The sequence below is a fragment of the Hyla sarda genome, chromosome 9, assembly GCF_029499605.1.
Source record: "Hyla sarda isolate aHylSar1 chromosome 9, aHylSar1.hap1, whole genome shotgun sequence".
Lineage (NCBI taxonomy): Eukaryota > Metazoa > Chordata > Amphibia > Anura > Hylidae > Hyla > Hyla sarda.
In genome coordinates, this window is record NC_079197.1 from 26,488,458 (window position 1) to 26,514,429 (window position 25,972).

Consider the following 25,972-nt stretch of genomic DNA (forward strand, 5'->3'; position numbering starts at 1 on the left):
ACCCCTTTAATAGTTGAGAATGAATCAAAGCAACAAAACACTAGCTACATTCTCTCTACCCCTGTGTTTTCCAACCAGGGTGCCTCCAGCTGTTGCAAAACTACAACTCCCAGCATGCCCGGACAGCCAACGGCTGTCCGGGCATGCTGGAAGTTGTAGTTTTGCAACTGCTGGAGGCACCCTGGTTGGAAAACGCTGCAGAAGAGAGAGAGTTGCTATGACATGCTTCACTGATGGGGGTTTGCTATACCCATCTTATGTACATGACAGGCTTTGGTTGTCCGGGCATGCTGGAAGGCACCCTGATTGGGAAACACGGATCTAGGGAGACATGCTGTTTAACACTCTTTTCACTCCTCATTCAAGGATTTCAAATAAATGTCCAGTTGCGCAATAGCGCCCCCTAGCTTACAATATTTTAGCCTCCTACGGTTGTCCTGATTAAACTTTGGAGGAAAACTTTTTTGTTTTTAAATCAACTGGTGCCAGAAAGTTAAACAGATTTGTAAATTACTTCTATTAAACAATCTTAATCCTTCCAGTACTTATTAGTTGCTGAATACTACAGAGGAAATTCTTTTCTTTTTAAAGGGGTACTACCGTGGAAAACTTTTTTCTTTTTTTTTTTTTTAAATCAACTGGTGCCGGAAAGATAAACAGATTTGTAAATCACTTCTATTAAAAAATCTTAATCCTTCCAGTACTTTTTAGGGGCTGTATACTAAAGAGAAATCCAAAAAGAAATGCATTTCCTGTGATGTCATGACTGCAGTGCTCTCTGCTGACCTCTGCTGTCCATTTTAGGAACTGTCCAGAGAAGCATATGTTTGCTATGGGGATTTTCTCCAGTTCCTAAAATGGACAGCAGAGGTCAGCTGAGAGCACTGTGGTCAGGACATCACAGGAAATGCATTTCTTTTTTGGATTTCTCTTTAGTAAACAGCCCCTAAAAAGTACTGGAAGGATTAAGATTTTTTTAATAGAAGTGATTTACAAATCTGTTTAACTTTCTGGCACCAGTTGATTTAAAAAAATAAAATAAAAGTTTTCCACGGTAGTACCCCTTTAAGAACATTTTAAGAACTGTCCAGAGTAGGAGAAAATCCCCATAGCAAACATATGCTGCTCTGGACAGTTCCTAAAATGGACAGAGATGTCAGCAGAGAGCACTGTGCTCGTGATGTCAGCAGAGAGCTCTGTGTTCCAAAAAGAAAATACTTTCCTCTGTAGTATTCAGCAGCTAATAAGTACTGGAAGGATTAAGATTTTTTAATAGAAGTAATTTACAAATCTGTTTAACTTTCCGGCACCAGTTGATTATAAAAAAAAAAAAAGTACCCCTTTAAGTTGGTTCACACGTGACTGAAATGCTGCCGATTTGTTGAGGATTTTGGCTTCACTATTGAAATCGATTGTGAAAATCTACAACACATCTGCAGCATTTCGGTCCTGTGTGAACATACCCTGAAACAGGAGGAACTTTGCAGAGAATTGAGGTGGGGTTCATGTTGTTTCTGATGTCTTCTCATCCTGTCACTATTCTGTCTGCAGGTTGAAGAGGGGATGCACCTTCTGATCACTGGACCCAATGGCTGCGGGAAAAGCTCATTGTTTCGCATATTGGGAGGCCTGTGGCCTGCATATAGTGGCGTGCTGTACAAGCCTCCTCCACAGCATATGTTTTACATACCACAAAGGTACAGTACCTATCTATCTAGATTTTTATTTTAAGTTTTTTATTAAAGGGGTTGTCCAACAAAAAAAATAACCTGTTTAAAAAAAATATAATAAAACAACTCACCAATATAATGTTATCAGCCATAGTGCACAGAACTCTCTATATCCGCTTTGATCTCTCCCTTGTAACTGTGACATCCCCCTCACCCCACCTGTTTCCTGAGGGCCAGATCAGTGATGTGATGAGGGGTACCTCATATTACTGCTCATTAGATTTTAGGACAGCAGGAAGCCTTTCTCAGTCACAGTAGTTTCCATCAGAACATGCTCACTGCTTTCTTATCTGAGAAAGACTTCCTGCTGCCTTAAAAACTAATGAGCAGTAATATGAATTCCCCTCTCTACATCAATGGCCTTGTTCTATGCAGACAGGAGGGGAGCAGGGAGGGAGCTTTCTGCATTTACAGCCTGTGACATGATGTATCTACAAGACAGACAGCTCAGCTAATATGGAGAGATCTTTGTACTATTGCTTATAACATTATATTAGTAAGTTGCTTTATTAGAATCCATACAGAGGTTTTATTTGGCCTTACAGAGGTTGTTTTGCTGGACAACCCCTATTTAATCGTTATTGTAATAAAATAAAATAAAAACAATTAAAAGACATGTGAAAGGTTTTCATCGGTCAGGGCTCCATACTGACCACCATTGATCCATAGATATAGGCGGGTGAAGCGCGCAGTTCTCCAGTTCGGCGCTCAGTCCATCTGATGAAGTGGATGAGCTCCATCCATTTTAAGTCTCTGAAGCCCGTCTCATGCAATCATACTGAGCGCGGAGCTAGAGAGGAAAGCATGCTGCTCAGGCTTGATCTACAGATCGGTGAGGGTATTAGCACTGAGACCCCGACTAATCAAAACTTTTAACATGTCGGTATGATACGTCAAAAGTAAATGTACATCCTGGTGCGGTGGTACTTAACACACCAGGACGTACATTTACGTCCTGTCCATGACCACGAGCATCGAACCGATGCTCGGGTTATGCGTGGCCGGTCCCGGCTGCTAACCTCTCAGATGCCGTGATCAATACAGATCACGGCAGTGCGGTCTCTAAAATGGATGATCGGATTGGCCGCAGCGCTGCGGCCAATCCGATCATCCATTTTAGAGACCACACTGCCGTGAGGTGACCTCACCTGCCTCCGGCCGTCTCCAGGGGTCTTCTGCTCTGGTCTGAGATCGAGCAGGCCAAAGCAGAAGATCACCGATAACACTGATCAGTGCTATGCCCTATACATAGCACTGGACAGTATTAGCAATCAAGTGAGTGCTATAGATAGTCCCCTATGGGCACTATTAAAGTGTAAAAATGAAAGTAAAAAAAAAAAAATGTATAAACATATTTGGTATTGCCGCGTACGTAAATAGCCAAACTATTAAAATATAATGTTAATGATCCTGTATGGTGAACGACGTAAACATAAAAAATAAAAGAAATTGCTGCTTTTTTGTCACATTTTATTCCAAAAAAAATTGATTAAAAAAAATGTATTAAAGGTTTTATATGTGCAAATGTGGTATCAATAAAAAGTACAGATCACGACACAAAAATTGAGCCCTCGTACTGCCACTTGTACGGAAAAATGAAAAAGATATGGGTCAGAAAAATAGAGAGATTTTAAAAATACTAATTTAAAAAGTTTGCGATTTTTTTTTTAAGCGGTACAATAATAGACAAATGTGTAATTATGGGTATCATTTTAATCATATTGACCCACAGAATAAAGAAAACATGTTGTTTTTACCGTTAATTGTACAGCGCTAAAATGAAACCTAAATTTGGTAAATAGTATTTTTATGGTTGCGCCATACATTTTATGGTAAAATGAGTGATGTCATTACAAAGGACAACTGGTCGCGCAAAAAACAAGCCCTCATACTAGTCTGTGGATGGAAATATAAAAGAGCTATGATTTTTAGAGGGCGAGGAAGAAAAAACGAAAACATAAAAATAACATTTTCTAAATCCTTAAGGCCAAAATGGGCTGAGTCCTTAAGGGGTTAAAAGAATAGCCCCTCCACCGATTATGGATACAGGAGTCACCTATGGTATTATGCACATACTTGACCACTGCTCCATATACTGTCTATGGGACTGATGAAGTCGACTGTGATTAGTCGAGTACATTCCATATATGAGCAATCATATATACTGTACATAGGTGATAAATGTAATAAAGCAAGCTCCTCAAAGTGGCTGATGTTCAGTTTCTTGCCAGTAGATGGCACTGTGGTACAATATATTAAGTAAGTTAATACTGTTTAGAACTCCTGTTGGAAAAACTACAACTCCCAGCATGTTGGACTATATAGTACTATATAGTACACAGTCATGGCTGTAAATGTTGGCACCCCTGAAATTATTCAAGAAAATGAAGTATTTCTCACAGAAAAGGATTGCAGTAACACATGTTTTGCTATACACATGTTTATTCCCTTTGTGTGTATTGGAACTAAACCAAAAAAGGGAGGAAAAAAAGCAAATTGGACATAATGTCACCAAACTCCAAAAATGGGCTGGACAAAATTATTGGCACCCTTTCAAAATTGTGGAAAAATAAGATTGTTTCAAGCATGTGATGCTCCTTTAAACTCACCTGGGGCAAGTAGCAGGTGTGGGCAATATAAAAATAACAACTGAAAGCAGATAAAAAAAAGGAGAGAAGTTCACTTAGTCTTTGCATTGTGTGTCTGTGTGTGCCACACTAAGCATGGACAACAGAAAGAGGAGAAGAGAACTGTCTGAGGACTTGAGAACCAAAATTGTGGAAAAATATCAGCAATCTCAAGGTTACAAGTCCATCTCCAGAGATCTAGATTTGCCTTTGTCCACAGTGTGCAACATTATCAAGAAGTTTGCAACCCATGGCACTGTAGCTAATCTCCCTGGGCGTGGACGGAAGAGAAAAATTTATGAAAGCAGCCCCAAACAAGTTTCAAAGATATTCAAGCTGTCCTGCAGACTCAGGGAGCATCAGTGTCAGCGCAAACTATCCGTCGACATTTAAAAGAAATGAAACGCTATGGCAGGAGACCCAGGAAGACCCCACTATGGAGGAGACCCAGGAGGACCCCACTGCTGACACAGAGACATAAAAGAGCAAGACTATATTTTGCTGAAATGAACTTGAGTAACCAAAATCCTTCTGGGAATACATCTTGTGGACAGATGAGACCAAGATAGAGCTTTTTGGTAAAGCAGATCATTCTACTGTTTACCGAAAACGGAATGAGGCCTACAAAGAAAAGAACACAGAACCTACAGTGAAATATGGGGGAGGGTCAATGATGTTTTGGGGTTGTTTTGCTGCTTATGGCACTGGGGGCCTTGAATGTGTACAAGGCATCATGAAATCTGAGGATTACCAATGGATTTTGGGGCGCACTGTACAGCCCAGTGTCGGAAAGCTGGGTCTGTGTCCGAGATCTTGGGTCTTCCAGAAAGACAATGACCCCAAACATACATCAAAAATCACCCAGAAATGGATGGCAACAAAGCGCTGGAGAGTTCTGAAGTGGCAGCAATGAGTCCAGATCTAAATCCCATTGAACACCTGTGGAGAGATCTTAAAATTGCTGTTGGGGAAAAGGCGCCTTCCAATAAGAGAGACCTGGAGCAGTTTGCAAAGGAAGAGTGTTCCAACATTCCGGCTGAGAGGTGTAAGAAGCTTATTGATGGTTATAGGAAGCTACTGATTTTAGTTATTTTTTCCAAAGGGTGTGCAACAAAATATTAAGTTAAGGGTTCCAATAATTTTGTCCAGCCCATTTTTGGAGTTTGGTGACATTATGTCCAATTTGGTTTTTTTCCTCCCTTTTTTGGTTTAGTTCCAAAACACACAAAGGGAATAAACATGTGTATAGCAAAACATGTGTTACTGCAATCCTTTTCTGTGAGAAATACTTCATTTTCTAGAAAAATTTCAGGGGTGCCAACATTTACAGCCATGACTGTATTATAGTTATCCTTTATTTACAGGATAGGGAATACATAACTGAACAGTGGGGGTCTCACTGCTGGAGCCCCTACTGATCACATGAGCGTTGATCAATTGTCCCCCGAGTGAGTGGAGTGGCAGTGCACATGCTCTATGGGATGTTTGAACATTGCCATGTGCTGAATCCGTACAATTCTGAACAACACCAATGCACCCTGCTTATCCATTCTCATGGGGACCTTTATTCTTGTGATCAGTAGGAGGCCCAATGGTCGGACCTCCACCTATTAACTAGTTTACACGTATACTGTGGATAGGGGGATGACTCTAAGTCTTGGGAGAACCCCTCTAACTGCAAAGTGTTAATTTCTCCTATACAACTGTATTTATAGCTAACCAAAGAACCCTAATTCTAGGCGCTCATATTTTAGTCAGTGACTAATACTGGAGGCATTTAGTAACCTTCGGCAGCAGTGAAGCGCCCCCTATGAGCGCCTCTGTTATATCTGCACATATTTATTTTTTCTCTTCATCCAGGCCTTACATGTCTGTGGGCACCCTGCGAGATCAAGTCATCTACCCCGACACAGCCAGTGACATGAAAATGAAAAACTTCACTGACAAGGACCTGGAGGCCATCCTGCACATCGTGAATCTGAACTATTTGGTGCAGCGAGAGGGAGGTGAGCGAACAGGTTTCTTGAAACCCTATTCCACAATTTGGCATCCCTCTTCATGTGTCTGTCCTGCATTTCGTAAGAAAAAAATTTCTAATACAGTGGTCTCTCAACTTAGAATGGCCTCGGGTTACAATATTTTCGGTCTTTTCTGGTCCATTGTAACTTGAAACCAGGCTCAACATACAATGTACAGACAGTCCAGATCTGTGAAACATGTCAGTGGCCGGAAGAACCGACCAATCAGAATGGGCATTCACTGGTAAAACCCCTGTATTACTGAAGTGCATGCACTGACTGGTGTCTGGTAGCACCTCCTACAGTACAGGGAGGTATTACATGTTCTGTACTCTTTACCTGTATTACTGAAGTGTATGCACTGACTGGTGTCTGGTAGCGCCTCCTACAGTACAGGGAGGTATTACATGTTCTGTACTCTTTACCTGTATTACTGAAGTGTATGCACTGACTGGTGTCTGGTAGCGCCTCCTACAGTACAGGGAGGTATTACATGTTCTGTACTCTTTACCTGTATTACTGAAGTGTATGTACTGACTGGTGTCTGGTAGCGCCCCTACAGTACAGGGAGGTATTACATGTTCTGTACTCTTTACCTGTATTACTGAAGTGTATGTACTGACTGGTGTCTGGTAGCGCCTCCTACAGTACAGGGAGGTATTACATGTTCTGTACTCTTTACCTGTATTACTGAAGTGTATGCACTGACTGGTGTCTGGTAGCGCCCCCTACAGTACAGGGAGGTATTACATGTTCTGTACTCTTTACCTGTATTACTGTAGTGTATGCACTGACTGGTGTCTGGTAGCGCCCCCTACAGTACAGGGAGGTGTTACATGTTCTGTACTCTTTACCTGTGCCAGCGTTAGCTTCTCTTTTGGACACCAGGTGAGGGCGGCTCCGTGTTATTTTTTGGGGATACTGGGGGATATTTATCAATGTTGGTGTGATGTAGTATAGATTTTATCCATGTTTGCTTGGTGTATTTTTTTGCCCAGTTGCTCAAAGTTTACCAACATGGCGCACGGGACTTGATATTTTTTGCACAATTTACAGAAACCAGTTAGCTGCAGAGATAGGTTTAAGCTTTGTGCTCTGACATCAGACACATTGACCCTCATTTACTATTGCAAACCCGACATGTTTTGTCGGGTTGTGCGCCAGATTCTGTCGCATTGCGGCAGAAATTCTGTCTGCGCCACAAATTCTGTCTGCGCCAGAATGTGCTCCAGAATTGAAAAAACCCTGACTAACTCTCCATTTTGCTGAGAAAACCCAAAAAAGGGGCGTGACTGTCGGGAAAAGGGGGCGAACTTACAGTAAATTTGATTCGTCACGAACTTCTCAGCTCGGCAGTTGATGACTTTTCCTGCATAAATTAGTTCAGCTTTCCGGTGCTCCGATGGGCTGGAAAAGGTGGATACAGTCCTAGGAGACTCTTTCCTAGGAATGTATCCACCTTTTCCGGCCCACCGGAGCACCTGAAGGCTGAACTAATTTACGCAGGAAAAGTCATCAACTGCCGAGCCGAGAAGTTTGTGACGAATCGAATTTACTGTAAGTTCGCTCATCTCTAGTTTCAACATATAATGGTCGTCCTGGAACCAATTCATATTGTAACCTGAGGTACCACTGTATACAATATAGCAGTGGTCTTCAACCTGCGGACCTCCAGATGTTGCAATACTACAACTCCCAGCATGCCCAGACAGCCAACGGCTGTCCGGGCATGCTGGGAGTTGTAGTTTTGCAACATCTGGAGGTCTGCAGGTTGAAGACCACTGCAATATAGCATAGACTGCAGTACCACTTTACTACCTGCAGATGGTGCTATAGGAACAAGCATTCAAGTCATGGCAATGGATTTGTATCAGAATTTTTATATTTACAGTATATAGCATTAATATTGTTTTATCTATTTATATATTGTTAAAAGGGGGATTACCTAACAGTTCTCTCCTGGGCAATACCCCACACCTAATAGTTGCACACTTGCCAACCGTCATGTTACTTTTACCCATTAAAGGGGTACTCCGGTGAAAACCTTTTTTCTTTTAAATCAACTGGTGCCAGAAAGTTAAACATATTTGTAAATTACTTCTATTAAAAAATCTTAATCCTTCCAGTACTTATTAGCTGCTGAATGCCACAGAGGAAATTCCTTTCTTTTTGGAACACTGATGACATCACGAGCACAGTGCTCTCTGCTGACATCTCTGTCCATTTTAGCAACCGTGCATAGCAGATGTATGCTAAGGGCAGCATGGTGGCTCAGTGGTTAGCACTGCTGCCTTGCAGTGCTGGGGACTTGGGTTCAAATCCCACTAAGGACAACAATAAATAAATAAAGACTTATTATTATTATAACGTCAACAGAGAGCACTGTGCTCGTGATATCATCAGAGAGCATTCCAAAAAGAAAAGAATTTCCTCTGTAGTATTCAGCAGCTAATAAGTACAGGAAGGTTTAAGATTTTTTAATAGAAGTAATTTACAAATCTGTTTAACTTTCCAGAGCCAGTTGATTTAAAAGAAAAAAAAAGGTTTTCACCGGAGTACCCCTTTAATACTATTAGACAACCATTTGCTTTTAAGAAGTTGTGGTGAGCTGATGTCTTATGCAAAGTCTGTTTGACATGTTGCGGATTTTTAAAGGATCATCTAGGATTAGAAAAAAACATAGCCACTTTCTTCCAGTAACAGCGACATTCTCAGGTTGTGTGTGGTAATGCAGCTCTGTTCCATTAAAGGGGAAAACTTATTCACTTCTATTAAAAAATCTTCTTCCTTCCAGTACTTTTTAGGGGCTGTATACTAAAGAGAAATCCAAAAAAGAAATGCATTTCCTCTGATGTCATGACCACAGTGCTCTCTGCTGACCTCTGCTGTCCATTTTAGGAACTGTCCAGAGAAGCATAGGTTTGCTATGGGGATTTTCTCCAGTTCCTAAAATGGACAGCAGAGGTCAGCAGAGAGCACTGTGGTCAGGACATCACAGGAAATGCATTTCTTTTTTGGATTTCTCTTTTAACATACAGCCCCTAAAAAGTACTGGAAGGATTAAGATTTTTTTTAATAGAAGTAATTTACAAAGCTGTTCAACTTTCTGGCACCAGTTGATTTAAAAAAAAAAGTTTTCCACGGTAGTACCCCTTTAAAGTGAATGGAGCCAAGTTGTAATACCACAAAGCACTTGAAGCCAGTTGTGGTGCGGTTTTTGGAAGAAATGGCTCTGTGGTTTTCTTTTTTTTTTTTTTTTTTTTATCCTGGAAAACCCCTTTAACTTGGGACATGGATAGGCATACACTTCTTTGCTGTACATGTTACAACACTCCAGTATGTAAAGAAAGGAGGGTTTACTGTTTACATGTGAGCAAAGTAAAGAGCTTAGACATTATTCCTTCTGATCTACTGAGGAAACCAGATATCGTCTACTCTGTCTGTGCTGTCTGTCCTTATTCCAGTCTACCTGAAGACTTTGCTGATATACAGTGATCCCTCAACTTACAATGGCCTCAACATACAATAGTTTCATCATACAATAGTCTTTTCAGGACCATTGTAACTTGAAACCAGACTCAACATACAATACTATGGAATCTGTGAAACGTGTCAAGGGCTGGAAGAACCGACCTGTATTACTGAAGTGTATGCACTGACTGGTGTCTGGTAGCACCCCCTACAGTACAGGAAGGTATTACATGTTCTGTACTCTTTACCTGTATTACTGAAGTGTATGCACTGACTGGTGTCTGGTAGCACCCCCTACAGTACAGGGAGGTATAACATGTTCTGTACCCTTTACCTGTACCAGGGTTAGCTGCTCCTTTGGACACCAGGTGAGGGCGGCTCCATTTAACTTTTTTTTTAGGACACTGTGTACTGTACAGGACCCTGAAGAAGCTCCTGTCCTCTACATAGACCAGTGTTTCCCAAAGAGGGTGCCTCCAGCTGTTGCAAAACTACAACTCCCAGCATGCCCGGACAGCCGAAGGCTGTCCGGGCATGCTGGGAGTTGTAGTTTTGCAACAGCTGGAGGCACCCTCTTTGGGAAACACTGAAATAGACAGTGATTACAGCTCCCAGCAGATCTTTCTTACTTTTATATATAAGGATTTGCTTTATCTAGATTAGTTATCTATTTATTTATCTTTAATCCTCACTTTTTCCTATTTTTGGATGACATTTTGGTGGCTTCAGAACCAATTACCAGGTTTCCATAGAGTTATGGTCTCAACAAACAATGGATTCAACATACAATGGTCGTCCTGGAACCAATTAATATTGTAACTTGAGGGACCACTGTATAGGGGATTCGATCCTCACATTACAGCTACATTAAGGAATACATGATCCAAGTCACATCCATTATGGTCACCACAGCCGCAGTGTGGTTGTCATTCAGCTTTTCTGGAGCACTGAACCTCACCTTTGCATAGTTGTTCATTGATATGTGGACATGTAGTAAAAATGTTCTGTCAGCTTCCCTGACACATCTGTCCTAGTAAATTCTAGAGCAGCTTTGTGCTGTTCCTCTGTTATTACTCCTAGAAATATACGAAGTCCAACCACTGGGACCCCCGTTATATCCAGAATGGGGCTCCAGCTTTCTCAGCTGCATGGAGCAGGAGACGGCATGCGCATCATGCGCTGCCCCAGGCACCTGCCTTCAGCCAGTCTATGCAGCTGGGAGAGCCGGGACCCCCTTTATGGTGATCATGGGAGTCCCAGTGATCGCACCCCAGTGATCAGACACTTATCCACAGAATAGAGGATCCTTTGATATTTTTTGAATTACCACTGAGAGTACATAGCTATATTTCCCACTGGATAAGAAAGCAGGGACTTAAAGGCGTACTCTGCTTCCCCATCGTTTGGAACATTTTGTTCCGAACCCTTGGAGCAGGCGGTAGGGATTGTGATGTCACGACCACGCCCCTCGTAATGTCACACTCGCCCCTTCAATGCACGTCTATGGGAGGGGGCGTGGCGGTTGCCACGCCCCCTCCCATAGACTTGCATTGAGGGGCGTGGCCTTGACATCACAACCCCTGCCGCCTGCACCCAGCGTTCTAAACGAACGCTGGGTGCTGCACAGAGATTGCAGGGGTCCCAGTTGCGGGACCCCCACAATCAGACATCTTATCCCCTATCCTTTGGATAGGGGCTAAGATGTCTAGGGACTGAGTACCCCTTTAATGGCCCCATTGCGAAAGCACATATCAGCACCACCCAAAAAGAATAATGACGGGTGCCAGTTATGCAAATGGGCAACCATTAGGAGTCAGTGCATATGTATTCTCTGGTGACCTCTTTAAGGTTCCTGTCTATCTAGACATAGGGAGCGCCCCCATTTGTTAACACCTGTTTATGACGCCATCTCATCTGTCTTCTCTGTGCAGATATCAACAACACACTGTTTATTCCATCACGTAATCCATATGACGCCCTCCTTGTCCTGGTGCCAATGTATTTCTGTTGTGGCAAGTAGAACAAAGAGAAAACACATGACGTGAGCCATGTGTGAGCCCGGGCCATGTAGTGACTCATTGGGATTGGGAAGAAATCCTGGGGTCTACAGAGAGGTGCTGGGTCATACCTATACACCCAGTCATATAGAAACAAAAGGGTGATAATATAATGGGGAGACTATCAGGATACTTTCAACCCGTCTTTTTTGGGGGTTCTACTCACTATCTCTGGTCAAAGAGTCCAGTTGCCACCACAGGGGCTTCTTGTGTTATTGGCAGTGTCTTGCTTAAAGGGGTACTCCAGTGGAAAACCTTTTTTTTTTTATTTATTTATTTTTTTAATCAACTGGTGCCATAAAGTTAAACAGATTTGTAAATTACTTCTATTAAAAAATATTAATCCTTCCAGTACTTATTAGCTGTTGAATACTACAGAGGAAATTTTCTTTTTGGAACACAGAGCTCTCTGCTGACATGACCACAGTGCTCTCTGCTGATATCTCTGCCCATTTTAGGAACTGTCCAGAGCAGCATATGTTTTCTGTGGGTATTTTCTCCTACTCTGGACAGTGAAAATCCCCATAGAAAACATATGCTGCTCTGGACAGTTCCTAAAATGTACAGAGATGTCAGCAGAGAGCACTGTGGTCATGATGTCAGCAGAGAGCTCTGTGTTCCAAAAAGAAAATAATTTCCTCTGTAGTATTCAGCAGCTAATAAGTACTGGAAGGATTAAGATTTTTTCAATAGAAGTCATTTACAAATCTGTTTAACTTTCTGGCACCAGTTGATTTAAAAAAAATGCTCACTTTATATCTAGAATAATCTCCAGTTCTGCTAGGCTGCAGGTACATGTATATGACAAACATTCTGCTTTCTATACAGGCTGGGACTCTGTGAGTGATTGGAAAGACGTTCTGTCAGGAGGAGAGAAGCAACGTGTTGGAATGGCGCGAATGTTTTACCACAGGTTAGTAAGCTGGTAGTAAGCTCTCCTCTTAGGTCTCATCTATATATTTAGTCATTTTTTTAATAAACATTTTGGCCCAAATTTATCAAACTGTGTCAGAGAAAAAGTGGAGAGATTTTCCCCCGACAACCAATCACAGCATAGCTTTCACTTTACCAGAGCCAGTAAGCTGAGCTGTGATTGGTTGCTGTAGAAAAATCTCTCCACTTTTTACCTCACAGTTTGATAAATCGGGGCCTGTGTGTATACTTTTAAAGCATATTGTAATTTGTATAAACCTTTCACATGTTGTCTAGACATGTGACACGTTTAGATCACACTAGGTCTCAGTCCTGGCTGCGATTCTGAGATATAGGGATTGTAATTTGTATAAACCTTTCACATGTTGTCTAGACATGTGACACGTTTAGATCACACTAGGTCTCAGTCCTGGCTGTGATTCTGAGATATAGGGCTTCACTCTCTGGCCGTCCACCCGCTCCGACTGATACATTCTATTATAGTCTATGGAGAGCATTGGTCGGATCAGATGGCTGGCTAGGAGATGAAGCGCGCTGCTGCATGCTTCACCCAGTTATGACTCGCCATCGCAGCGGATCTCAGGACTCAACAACATGTCAAAAGTTTATACAAATGATTATGATGGTTTTGCACCATATTAAACTTACAGGGTTATTCCTGTCGAGAAGATTTCTGGCGTATCCATGGGATATACCATAAATAAGTCTGATAGATGCGGGTCCCACCTCTGGGACTTGCACCTACCTCAAAACCAAGAACTATCAACCCCCAATGGCCTGCTTGTGGCCACTGGAGGAGTGCAGGAAACCAAAAACAGGGAATTTGCAAAACACCCATTCACATTAACATTTCCGTAACTCCAAAATCTCCTGAATGTAGCAGCAGTTAAGTATACGCATTGCTGCTCAATTCATTGTCTATGGGACTCGTAAAGATTGCGTACTTGGCTATCCTCACTAGTCCCATAGACTGCGAATGGAGCTTTAGTGCGGATGGTGTGGATAGCTGGTAAGTCTTAAAGGGGTTCTCCTGTGCCCCAGCCTTCTGAACATCCGGTTCAAAAGGCTTGGAGCAGCGGCCGCGGCCGCTGCTCCAAGCCTTCTGAACCGGATGTTCAGAAGGCTGGGGCACAGGAGTACCCCTTTAAAAGTGGCATATCCTCTAAGTAATTCTTCCTGACAGAATTAGCTTCTGTTCTGTTATGTAACTCATATTCAGAGTAGAAGCTCCACCATTGATTAGCAATGACTATAAGAGAGTGCTGAGCAGTCTATATAAAGTGCAGATCTGTTTTCCAACACTTGGATTGTAAAGATGCAAAATTCTCCTAAGGTCATGTGACCACCATAAGATTAAGGTGTTTGCCTTTGAAAAGCAATCCTTAAAGAGGTACTCTGGTGGAAAACTATTTTTTTAAATCAACTGGTGCCATAAAGTTAAACAGATTTGTAAATTTAAAAATCTTAATCCTTCCAGTACTTATCAGCTCTTTTTCTTTTTGAATTTATTTTCTGTCTGACCACAGTGCTCTCTGCTGACACCTCTGTCCATTTTAGGAACTGTCCAGAGTAGGAGCAAATCCCCATAGCAAACCTATCCTGTACCGGACAGCTCCTGACTTGGACAGAGGTGTCATCAGAGAGCATTGTGATCAGACTGGAAAGAACTACACAACTTCCTCCAGAGCATACAGCAACTAATAAGTACTGGAAGGATTAAGATTTTTACATAGAAGTAATTTACAAATCTGTTCTGTTCTGTTTCTGGCACTGATTTAAAAAAAAAAAAAAAATGTTTTCCAGCGGAATACCTCTTTAAGCAGTGTTCGGGAGTGTTGGGCCTACTCCTCAAACAACCCAAATCTTTCCTAAAGGGTCGGCAGCCTGAGTCAGCTGTGGATGGGATGAGATGAAATGTCAGATAGGCCAAGGGTTTCTTGTAACAATCTGATTATTTTCTGCAGACCAAAATACGCCCTCCTGGATGAGTGCACGAGTGCTGTCAGCATTGACGTGGAAGGCAAGATCTTCCAAGCTGCAAAGGATGCTGGGATTGCCCTGCTGTCTATCACCCACAGGCCATCTTTATGGTAAGTCAGCTGTATGCAATGTATATATGAAATAAGATAGGCAGCCCCCAAGCGCAGTCTGGCAGCAGCTTACCTCTGCTTTCGGTATACATGAACACTTAGCTGAGCCAAACATTCAAGTGTATGGAGGGATCGGGAGAGACAGCTGGGGGTTGAATGAAGGTTTATATTTATAAAGGGATTGGAAGAGAGAGGTTTGAGAGTGTTTTTTTGAGTGACAACTAATACAGATTAAAAAAAAAGTGTTACTCAGTACCTAATCCTAACCATGTACATCTATCACATATATTTATTATAAAAATCCCTCTTTTCTTTAGCTCACAGTGTTATAAATCCTCTCAGGGGAAGGGGGCGTGTCCCTCCTTGTGGTGGTAGGAGGGGATTGGTGTGTGCTGGAAGGGGGCGTGTCCCTCCATGTGGTGTTGGGAGGTGATTGGTGCGTCTGCTCATGCAGCCTTGTGCATGAGTCATCTCCTGTCCATGACTCATTGACAAGCCTAATACTGCTGCAGGACAGGTTAGTGTCCCAGTAGGTATGGGGATCCCTAGTGGTGGGATTTTCAGGAGCTGTTTTGTTTGTTAAATATTCAAAAAATTCAAATAACCATATAACAAAAGTTCTTTAACCCCTTAATGACGCAGGACGTAAATGTACGTCCTGGTGAGCTGGTACTTAACGCACCAGGATGTACATTTACGTCCTATGCATAACCGCAAGCATTGGAGCGATGCTCACGTCATGCACGGCAGGTCCCGGCTGCTGATAGCAGCCAGTGACCCGCCCGTAATGGCGGACACCCGCGATCCCGCGGATGTCCGCCATTAACCCCTCAGATGCCGTTATCAATACAGATCACGGCATCTGCAGCATCGCAATACTTTAAATGGATGATCGGATCACCCGCAGTGCTGCCGCGGCGATCCGATCATCCAGCATGGCGGCCGGAGGTCCCCTCACCTTGCTCCGGCCGTCTCCCGGGGTCTACTGCTCTGGTCGAAGATCGAGCAGACCAGAGCAGAAGATGACCGATAATGCTGATCAGTGCTGTGTCCTATACATAGCACTGAATGGTATTAGCAATCATTGCTATAAATAGTCCCCTATGGGGATTATTAAAGTGTAAAGATAAAAGTTGAAAAAGGAAAAAATAAAAACATAAATTGTTCCCTATTTCACCCCCAAAAAGTGTAAAAAAAAAAAAATAATTTTTTATATACATATTTGTTATCGCCGCGTGCGTAAATATCCCAACTATTAAAATAAAATGTTAATGATACCGTACAGTGAACGGCGTGAACGTCAAAAAAAAAGTCCAAAATAGCTGCTTTTTAATAACTTTTTATTACAAAAAAAAATTTATAAAAAAAAGTATTAAAAGTTTTATATAAGCAAATATGGTATCAATAAAAAGTACAGATCACGGCGCAAAAAATGAGCCCTCATACCGCCGCTTATACGGAAAAATGAAAAAGTTATAGGTCTTCAAAATAGGGGGATTTTAAACGTACTAATTTGGTTAAACAGTTTGATTTTTTTAAGCGCAACAGTAACAGAAAAGTATATTATCATGGGTATCATTTTAATCATATTGACCCAAAGAATAAAAAACACATGTCATTTTTACCGTAAATTGTAGGGCGTGAAAACGAAACCTTCCAAAATTTGCTAAATTGCGGTTTTCTTTTTAATTTCCCCACACAAATAGTATTTTTTTGATTGCGCCATACATTTTATGGTAAAGTGAGTGATGGCATTACAACGGACAACTGGTCGCGCAAAAAACAGCCCTCATACTAGTCTGTGGATGAAAATATAAAAGAGTTATGATTTTTTGAAGGCGAGGAGAAAAAAACGAAAACGTAAAAATAAAATGGCCTGAGTCCTTAAGGGGTTAATGTGCCCATTTAAAGGGGTACTCCGCTGCTCAGTATTTGGAACAAACTGTTCCGAATGCTGGAGCCAGTGCCAAAAGCTCCTGCCGTCATAGCCCCGCCCCCTCATGACGTCACATGTCCGCCCCCTCAATGCAAGTCTATGGGAGGGAGCGTGGCAGTCTTCACCCCCCCTTCCGGAGACTTGCCTTGAGGGGACGGGGCGTGACATCATGGGGCTATGACGGCACGAGCTCCCGGCACTGGCTCCAGCGTTTGGAACAGTTTGTTCAACGCTGATCAGCGGAGTACCCCTTTAAGAATTTGAATGCTTTACTGGTGTACAAATAACTCTCCTCCATTTGACCATTCAGCCTCTATGATACTAAATCACTTTATTTACTAAAAATAACTCCTTGGCCACTAGGTGTCCTCCTTCTCTGCAATCTGCTGTCCACTGCCTGTTGGGATTGGGTCATCCCTAGTAACAACTAGATTAGGACAGAACACAGGAAGTGGGGATTAGGTGATCCAGTCTGCCTGCTAAAGATGATCCACACTGTTCCTGAAAGGTTAATCAGGGCTTTCTTCTCATCTCTGATCAGCCATCAAGTTGAGGACATCTGTCCCTTGTATAAATACCAGTGTTCCTACTCCTCACTATGTCTCCAGTGAAATCATCCACTCCCTTTAAGGGGTACTCCGGGATTAATATTTTTTATGTTTCTGGGTGGTTGGTAGGAATGAAAAATTAAATTACACTTACCTCGGTCCCCTACGCAGCTTTCAGCCTAGCAGAGAGGTCTGTGCTGTGGCTGAAAGTGTGTGATCCAGGAAGTGTTCTCCTGTGGGGTTCACTAGGTTCTTATACACATAAATTCTTCCTGGAAGAGTCATCCACAGGATTTTTATATTGCAGAATAGACCAGACTGAACTTATTCTAATAATAATAATAAAGTAATTTATCACCTGCTTTACCAGAAATTGTTTCGTAACCCATTGCCTGTAGTGATTATGGGAACGGATCATTCCTTGAAATATATTTTTTATTACTATTAAAGGAGAAGTCACAAGTAGGAATACGTATCCCCCATCCAAAGTTTAGGGGATAAGTGTCTGATCGCGAGGGGACCGACCGCTGGGACCCCCCAGGATCTCTTGTACTTCGCTCTGGCTCTCCTTGCATACACAGCAGGGGTCGGCATACACCCTCCATTCATCCCTATGGGAGAGCCGTAGATACACGAGTACAGCGCTCGTGTACAGTATCTCCACCTCTTCCATAGGGATGAATGGAGGGTGTATGCCGACCCCCGCTGTGTGTGCAAGGAGAGCCGGAGCGCTGTACTGGAAATCCTGGGGGTCCCAGCGGTCGGTCCCCTCGCGATCAGACACTTACCACTATTCTTTGGATACATTTTCCTACGTGTGACTTCTTCTTTAATTTTGCCCACATTGGTCACTGTGGCCAAATTTTCACCATGATGGCATCACGTAACACCAGCCTAAAAGTTGTTCCACCTGGACAGCTCTTTCTGGAAGACAGCTGATTACCACAGATCGGGAAACCTGTGACATATAACCTAATAGAACTTATGGATACCTTTAAAAAGTACCTGTCATATCCCACACAAAAAAGTTATATGTTATTTAGTACCTAATCCTTATCATTTACATATAATTTCTGTGTGTCTAGCACATATAGTTCTCCCACAAATACCTTCTATCTGTTGCTCATTTGGTTTGTCATTCTGTGCTCTGGAGGGGGTGCGTCCTCACTCTGGGTGATTCATCTTCCTCCCTGAGTCTGCTGTGCTGTGATGGGTCTCTTCATCCAATCAGCGCAGGCTGCTCTCTAACCCCCTCTCTGTTTTCATGCTGCAGTCTGACAGGGCAGGAGTGAGCACAGAGGAGTGCTAGTCCCGCCCTCACTTCCTGGACTTTGTCCCAGCCTGTGCTTCAGCTGGGACAAAGATGATACTGCAGCTGAACAGAATTATGTTCTAAATGGTATGGAGACCCCTAGTGGTCTTTCTTTTGTCATAATTTCTATAAAAATGTGATGAACATTTTTTATAAAGTATATTAAAAAGTCTAATGTTTTGCCAAGATGTATAACATACAAAAAGTTTTTGATTCTGGCTGATCCCATTTAATGCAATCACATAGAGTGGGGCAAAAAAGTATTTAGTCAGCCACCAATTGTGCAAGTTCTCCCACTTAAAAAGATAAGAGAGGCCTGTAATTTTCATAATAGGTATACCTCAACTATGAGAGACATAATGAGAAAAAAAATTCCGTAACATTTTTAAAGAATTTATTTGCAAATTATGGTGGAAAATAAGTATTTGGTCACCTTAAACAAGCAAGATTTCTGGCTCTCACAGACCTGTAACTTCTTCTATAAGAGTCTCCTCTGTCCTCCACTCGTTACCTGTATTAATGGCTCCTGTTTGAACTTATCAGTATAAAAGACAGCTTTCAACAGCCTCAAACAGTCACACTCCAAACTCCACTATGGCCAACACCAAAGAGCTGTCGAAGGACACCAGAAACAAAATTGTAGACCTGCACCAGGCTGGGAAGAATGAATCTGCAATAGGCAAGCAGCTTGGTGTGAATAAGTTAACTGTGGGAGCAATTATTAGAAAATGGAAGACATACAAGACCACTGATAATCTCCCTCGATCTGGGGCTCCACACAAGATCTCACCCCATGGTGTCAAAATGATCACAAGAACAGTGAGCAAAAAACCCAGAACCACACAAGGGGACATAGTGAATGGCCTACAGAGAGCTGGGACCAAAGTAACAAAGGCTACCATCAGTAAGCCGCCAGGGACTCAAATCATGCAGTGCCAGACGTGTCCCCCTGCTTAAGCCAGTACATGTCCGGGCCCATCTGAAGTTTGCTAGAGAGCATTTGGATGATCCAAAAGAGTATTGGTAGAATGGCATATGGTCAGATGAAAACAAAGTAGAACTTTTTGGTAAAAACTCAACTCGTCATGTTTGGAGGAGAAAGAATGCTGAGTTGCATCCAAAGAACAACATACCTACTGTGAAGCATGGGGGTGGAAACATCATGCTTTGGGGCTGTTTTTCTGCTAAGGGACCAGGACGACTGATCCGTGTAAAGGAAAGATGAATGGGGCCCCTTCCATCAGCAAGGGGCATTGAAGATGAAACATGGCTGAGTATTTCAGCATGGAGTGGATTCGTAAGAAGCATTTCAAGGTCGTGGAGTGGATTAGCCAGTCTCCAGATCTCAACCCCATAGAAAACCTTTGGAGGGAGTTGAAAGTCCGTGTTCCCCAGTGACAGCCCCAAAACATCACTGATCTAGAGGAGATCTGCATGGAGGAAAGGGCCAGAATACCAGCAACAGTGTGTGAAAACCTTGTGAAGACTTACAGAAAACGTTTAACATCTGTCATTGCCAACAAAGGGTATATAACAAAGTATTGAGATGAACTTTTGTTATTGACCAAATACTTATTTTCCACCATAATTAGCAAATAAATTCTTAAAAAATCAGACAATATGATTTTATAGATTTTTTTTCTCATTCTGTCTCTCATAGTTGAGCTGTACCTATGATGACAATTACCGGCCTCTCTCGTCTTTTTAAGTTGGAGAACTTGCACAATTGGTGGCTGACTAAATACTTTTTTGCCCCACTGTAAGTGCTAAAATTCTTAAAATATTTGAGGCCCAAGGGGATGGAGTGGTTCAGTCTGTACACAGGGATTATACAATGCACAATGTAGTGCAGCGGTCAGTATAACACCCAGGCCTCATGGCCAAGACTGGGACCATCCAGACCATGTGAGAACCTTGCTATGAATGCTGGAGCGTATGACCTGCGTTTAATCAGGAAATAATGGATATTCATAGGCACAAGGCACTATTATATGTGGAGCCTGTGAAGTCAGTGCCTCAGGACTGCAAGGCATGACAATACTATGAGGGGTTAGAACTTTAGGCAGCAAGGGGGTTAAAACAGCATCTCTGCTGCTTTAACTAAGGGGTTGTATGGCATTCTCAGAGATGTGACCCCCAGCTGCCCTTTTGTGCCCCACTTCTGTCCCCTTTTATCGTCACAGATGGAAAAGCTGGACGGCTTCCAGCCTTGGCCTCCTAGGGGATGCTGGGACAATGGAGGCTTGTTCTTCCCTCCTCTGCAGTACATACAGTGACATATACAGCACAGAGACTGGGAGACCTTACCCAAGGAAGATGAGGGCATTCACCACGACTCTTCCTCTCGTCTTTTATTCAGTCAATCACTGCCCCGCACTGTCCCGCCGCCTCTGCATCTTCTCTGACGTCTCCGTGTCACTTTACATGATTGCTCTATTAACATTGCCTAGAACAATGGGGCAAAGAAGATGATGTAGGGCATTTCTTATGTAAAATGTCAGACATATTTGTCTTTTTGCACCCAATTTTTGCAAATTTTCTTTGCACACCGATGCAGGTTTCGCACATTTGCCCCACTGCATCAGTGGTCCAGCTCCCCACCGGTATGTGTGTATGCATGACACCGGAAAATGTCAAGTGTGCTTCTAACCACCATTTATTATTATTATTTTTTTTTTTTTTTATTCAGATAGTTTTTATTGAGTTTTAACAATTCAGAAACACAAACAGAAAAATGTATAAAAACCACCCCACCTAGAAACAAAACCACAAAGTCCACCAAGAGTCCAGATCCATATGTACCAACCTTCAAAGTGATCAAAAGCATGGCAGGAGTAACACTGCCCCAAGTAATACACATAATAGCAGCCTTAAAGGGGTACTCCGGTGGAAACATTTTTTTATTAAATCAACTGGTGCCAGAAAGTTAAACAGATTTGTAAATTACTTCTATTAAAAAATCCTTATCCTTCCAGTACTTTTTAGCAGCTCTATGCTACAGAGGAAATTCTTTTCTTTTTTAATTTCTTTTTTGTCTTGTCCACAGTGCTCTCTGTCAGTGTCAGGAACTGTCCAGAGCAGGAGAAAATCCCCATAGCAAACCTCTCCTGCTCTGGACAGTTCCTGACACAGACAGAGGTGTCAGCAGAGAGCACTGTGGACAAGACAAAAAAGAAATTCAAAAAGAAAAGCATTTCCTCTGTAGCATACAGCTGCTAATAAGTACTGGAAGGGTAAAGATTTTTTTAATAGAAGTCATTTAGAAATCTGTTTAACTTTCTGGCACCAGTTGATTTAAAAAATAATGTTTTCCACCGGAGTACCCCTTTAACAACCGGCTATAGCGTAAAAAAGAGTACAATTCAGGTAGTACAAGACAGTAAAATAAAGGAGTACTGTGGCGTAGGACAACGTCTCCCCTATCCAAAGGGTAGGGGATAAGTATCTGATCGCAGGGGGTCCGACCGCTGGGACCCCCTGCAATCTCCTGTCCGGCACCCCGGCTCTCTGCATGAAAGGAGCTGTGTCGACCATGGTAGGAAACGGAGGCCAACATGCCCCCACCATGGATCTCTATGGGAGAGCCGGCATTTGTGTATTACCGGCTCTCCTATAGAGATACATGGAGGGGGCGTGTTGATCCGCGCTTCGTGCGCAGGTCAACAGTCTCCTTGCGCGTAGCGGAGATTTCTCCATGCACCAGGAGTCCTGGGCGCCCTGCAGGAGAACGCGGTGGGTCCCAGCGGTCGGACCCCCCACAATCAGACACTTATACCCTACCGTTTGGGTAGGGAATAAGTTGTCCTATGCCGCAGTACTCCTTTAATTGGTCAGGGCAGGCAGAACCATGACATTTATTGAGAGATCATTCAACATTGGAATCGAATATGACCTTGGCAATGAGGGAAAAAGAAAAGTAGCCATACAGACAACTCAGAAGTGCTTGGGAAATAATGCGTTAATGCTACCTATAAGTCAACCCTCGGCAACCCACCAAGAACGGAATACTGACGTATACTGGGGTACAGCAGTGCGTCTCATTTATTTTAATGGCCTGAACGTAATAGCCTAGTGCATTGTTTCTCAACCATGGTGCCTCCAGCTGTTGCAAAACTACAACTCCCAGCATGCCCGGCCAGCCTTCGGCTGTCCGGGCATGCTGGGAGTTGTAGTTTTGCAACAGCTGGAGGCACCCTGGTTGCTAAACACTGACCTAGTGACTACATGTGGGCCCCTTTCCACTAAATAGGACGCACATATACTCCCCATTCTTGGCAGGATGCTGATGGATAGCTGTGACGTATGTGTGAACGCAGCCTTATAAAGCAGGCGATCCTACCGATTAACCCGCAGCCAATTAAGGGGTCACAGTGTAGGGGGTCAAGTAAATGCCGATATAACAAACCACAACCACAACATGTATTGAGAGCTCAGTCAACAGTAGAATTGAATGTATCCTTCTCAATGAGGGAAAGAGAAAAGTAGCCATACAGACAACTGAAAGGTGCTTGGGAAATAATGGGGGAAATGACGGTGAACCAAGAGTCCCCCCCCACACACAGGCCCCACCAAGTAGAAGAGAACCCCTCAGGATCTGGCAGACCCCAACCTGTATACACACAGTTATACACATATAACATAATAGATGCTATCGAAATACCACCCAACCCACCCTAAGGGATCAAAGGGAAAAAAACGTTTTTTTAATTTCCCTTTTCACCATTTAGCCCAGATTTTGTGACATTCAATGTTTTTTCTTTTAGATTCTTTAGCCAATAACTTTTCATAGTTGCGTACTTTGTTTATCAGAGCCAGCCAGATTAGATATAGATCCCCCACATTAGGTGCAGTATAGTTCCCCCACATTAGGTGCAGTATAGTTTCCCCCACATTAGATGCAGTATAGTTCCCCCACATTAGGTGCAGTATAGTTCCCCCACATTAGGTGCAGTATAGTTCCCCCACATTAGGTGCAGTATAGTTGCCCCACATTAGGTGCAGTATAGTTGCCCCACACTAGGTGCAGTATAGTTCCCCCACATTAGGTGCAGTATAGTTGCTCCACACTAGGTGCAGTATAGTTGCCCCACACTAGGTGCAGTATAGTTCCCCCCCCCCCACATTAGGTGCAGTGTAGTTGCCCCACATTAGGTGCAGTGTAGTTCCTTCACATTAGGTGCAGTATAGTTCCCCCCACATTTGGTGCAGTATAGTTCCCCCACATTAGGTGCAGTACAGTTCCCCCACAGACATACAGCCTTCAGCCATATACATTGTATGGCTGGAGGCTGTATGCCTGTTTACTGTCCCACTTCAGTATTCCAACCACCGGTCCGGGGTCACAATCTACTGCTATGGCCCATGGGCCATAGTAGTAGGTCCCGGGACCGTAGGAGCAGAGGTCAGAACACTGAAGATGACATGCCGCTGGTCACTTACCATGCGCGCGTGTCCTCCTCGATGCTCCGCTCTGCTTTTCATCTATGGGTGCACGCACGGGACGTCGGTGACGTCCCTGCGTGCGCTACCTCCCGGCAGCCCCTGCGTTTTTAAAGTTAAAGCACGGGGCGCCGCAAAGAGGTAACCGCCGGGACCCCCTTGTGTCCTGAAAAGATTTTTCGGTACACAGGGATATCCCGAATGTGACGGGGGTCCCCTCCATGAGCGCCAATGATGATCCAGCCCTGCAAACCACTTCCCAGCTATCAGCAGCCTGGCATATGCAAATAACCTGATAAGGCTCTTCTTATAAGGAGAATCCCCAACATCCCCCAGAATTATTTTTTTTAGGAACCCCTTCAATTTTGATACTATACTTCTCAATAATTCCAATAATTTCCTTCCAAAAGGTCTGAACAAGGGGGCAACAAGGTGAAAAAAATTAACCTCCTCCATTTGACATTTTGTACAACCCGCTTCCTAAGTCCCATCCTCTTCAATCCCAGTGGGGTATAGTACAACCTATACAATATTTTGGTTTGGACCATAATGTGAGCCTTATTATATGAAGTATATTTCAAATTTGCAATTGCTCTATCCCAAGTGTCTACAACCCCTAAATCCCTTTCCCACCTCCCCTTAATTACTTCTTGGAAATTTCCTGAAATTTCCTGTCCCAGCATTTTATATACGGTATTTTTGACATAGGTTTCGAAATCACTGGTCCTCTCATTAATTCAACCAGGGGGTGTGAGAGGGGTACTCCGCTGCTCAGCGTTTGGAACAAACTGTTCCGAACGTTGGAGCCGGCGCCGGGAGCTCGTGACGTCATAGCCCCGCCCCCTCATGATGTCATGCCCCACCCCCTCAATGCAAGATTATGGGAGGGGGCATAATGGCTGTACAGAGGGCCCCAATATGGGCCTTCTGTTGTTGGGCCTTAAAGGGGTATTCCAGGAAAAAACTTTTTTTTTTATATATCAACTGGTTCCAGAAAGTTAAACAGATTTGTAAATTACTTCTATTAAAAATTCTTAATCCTTTCAGTACTTATGAGCTTCTGAAGTTAAGGTTGTTCTTTTCTGTCTAAGTAAACTCTGATGACACGTGTCTCGGGAAACGCCCAGTTTAGAAGCAAATTCCCATAGCAAATCTCTTCTAAACTGGGCGGTTCCTGAGACACGTGTCATCAGAAGCTCTGCAGTGCCCGCGGCTCACTGGCTTTCAGCACTTGCAGGGGGAGGTGACAGCTTCCATTCTCCAAACAGAACAAAAGTCCTGCGCCCTCGGCTCACAAATCATTGGGGAGGATGTGCAGCGCTCACAGGAGGAGAAGCAGCGCCTGCGGGTAACATATGATTAGTCCCCCGATGTGGGGAGAGAGCGCTGTGGCTGATAATTCATTCGGGGGGCGGGGCCCGACCGGTATTGCGGTATATGGAAAAATTGATATCGTAAACCGAAAACTTACCGGTATTCGGTATGAACCAGTATACCGCCCAGAACTAGTTCAACCTGAAGATTTTATTGGTCCCAGACATCTCTTCCACCTGGATCTCCACTATTAGAGATGAGCGAACTTACAGTAAATTCGATTCGTCACGAACTTCTCGGCTCGGCAGTTGATGCTTTTCCTGCATAAATTAGTTCAGCTTTCAGGTGCTCACGTGGGCTGGAAAAGGTGGATACAGTCCTAGGAGACTCTTTCCTAGGACTGTATCCACCTTTTCCAGCCCACCGGAGCACCTGAAAGCTGAACGAATTTATGCAGGATAAGGATGTCATCAACTGCCGAGCCGAAAAGTATGTGA

The 25,972-nt window shown here is 43.2% G+C and overlaps 1 protein-coding gene across 1 annotated transcript in view; it reads left to right on the forward strand.

Annotated features, from left to right (window-relative positions):
* ABCD1 (ATP binding cassette subfamily D member 1) overlaps window positions 1-25,972 on the forward strand; it is an 83,500-nt gene that overhangs the window by 51,623 nt on the left and 5,905 nt on the right. Inside the window, exons 6-9 of the mRNA XM_056539962.1 lie at window positions 1,552-1,697; window positions 6,218-6,363; window positions 12,732-12,816; window positions 14,801-14,926. Of these exons, the coding sequence (XP_056395937.1) occupies window positions 1,552-1,697; window positions 6,218-6,363; window positions 12,732-12,816; window positions 14,801-14,926 (503 nt within the window). The remainder of the gene's footprint in view (window positions 1-1,551; window positions 1,698-6,217; window positions 6,364-12,731; window positions 12,817-14,800; window positions 14,927-25,972) is intronic.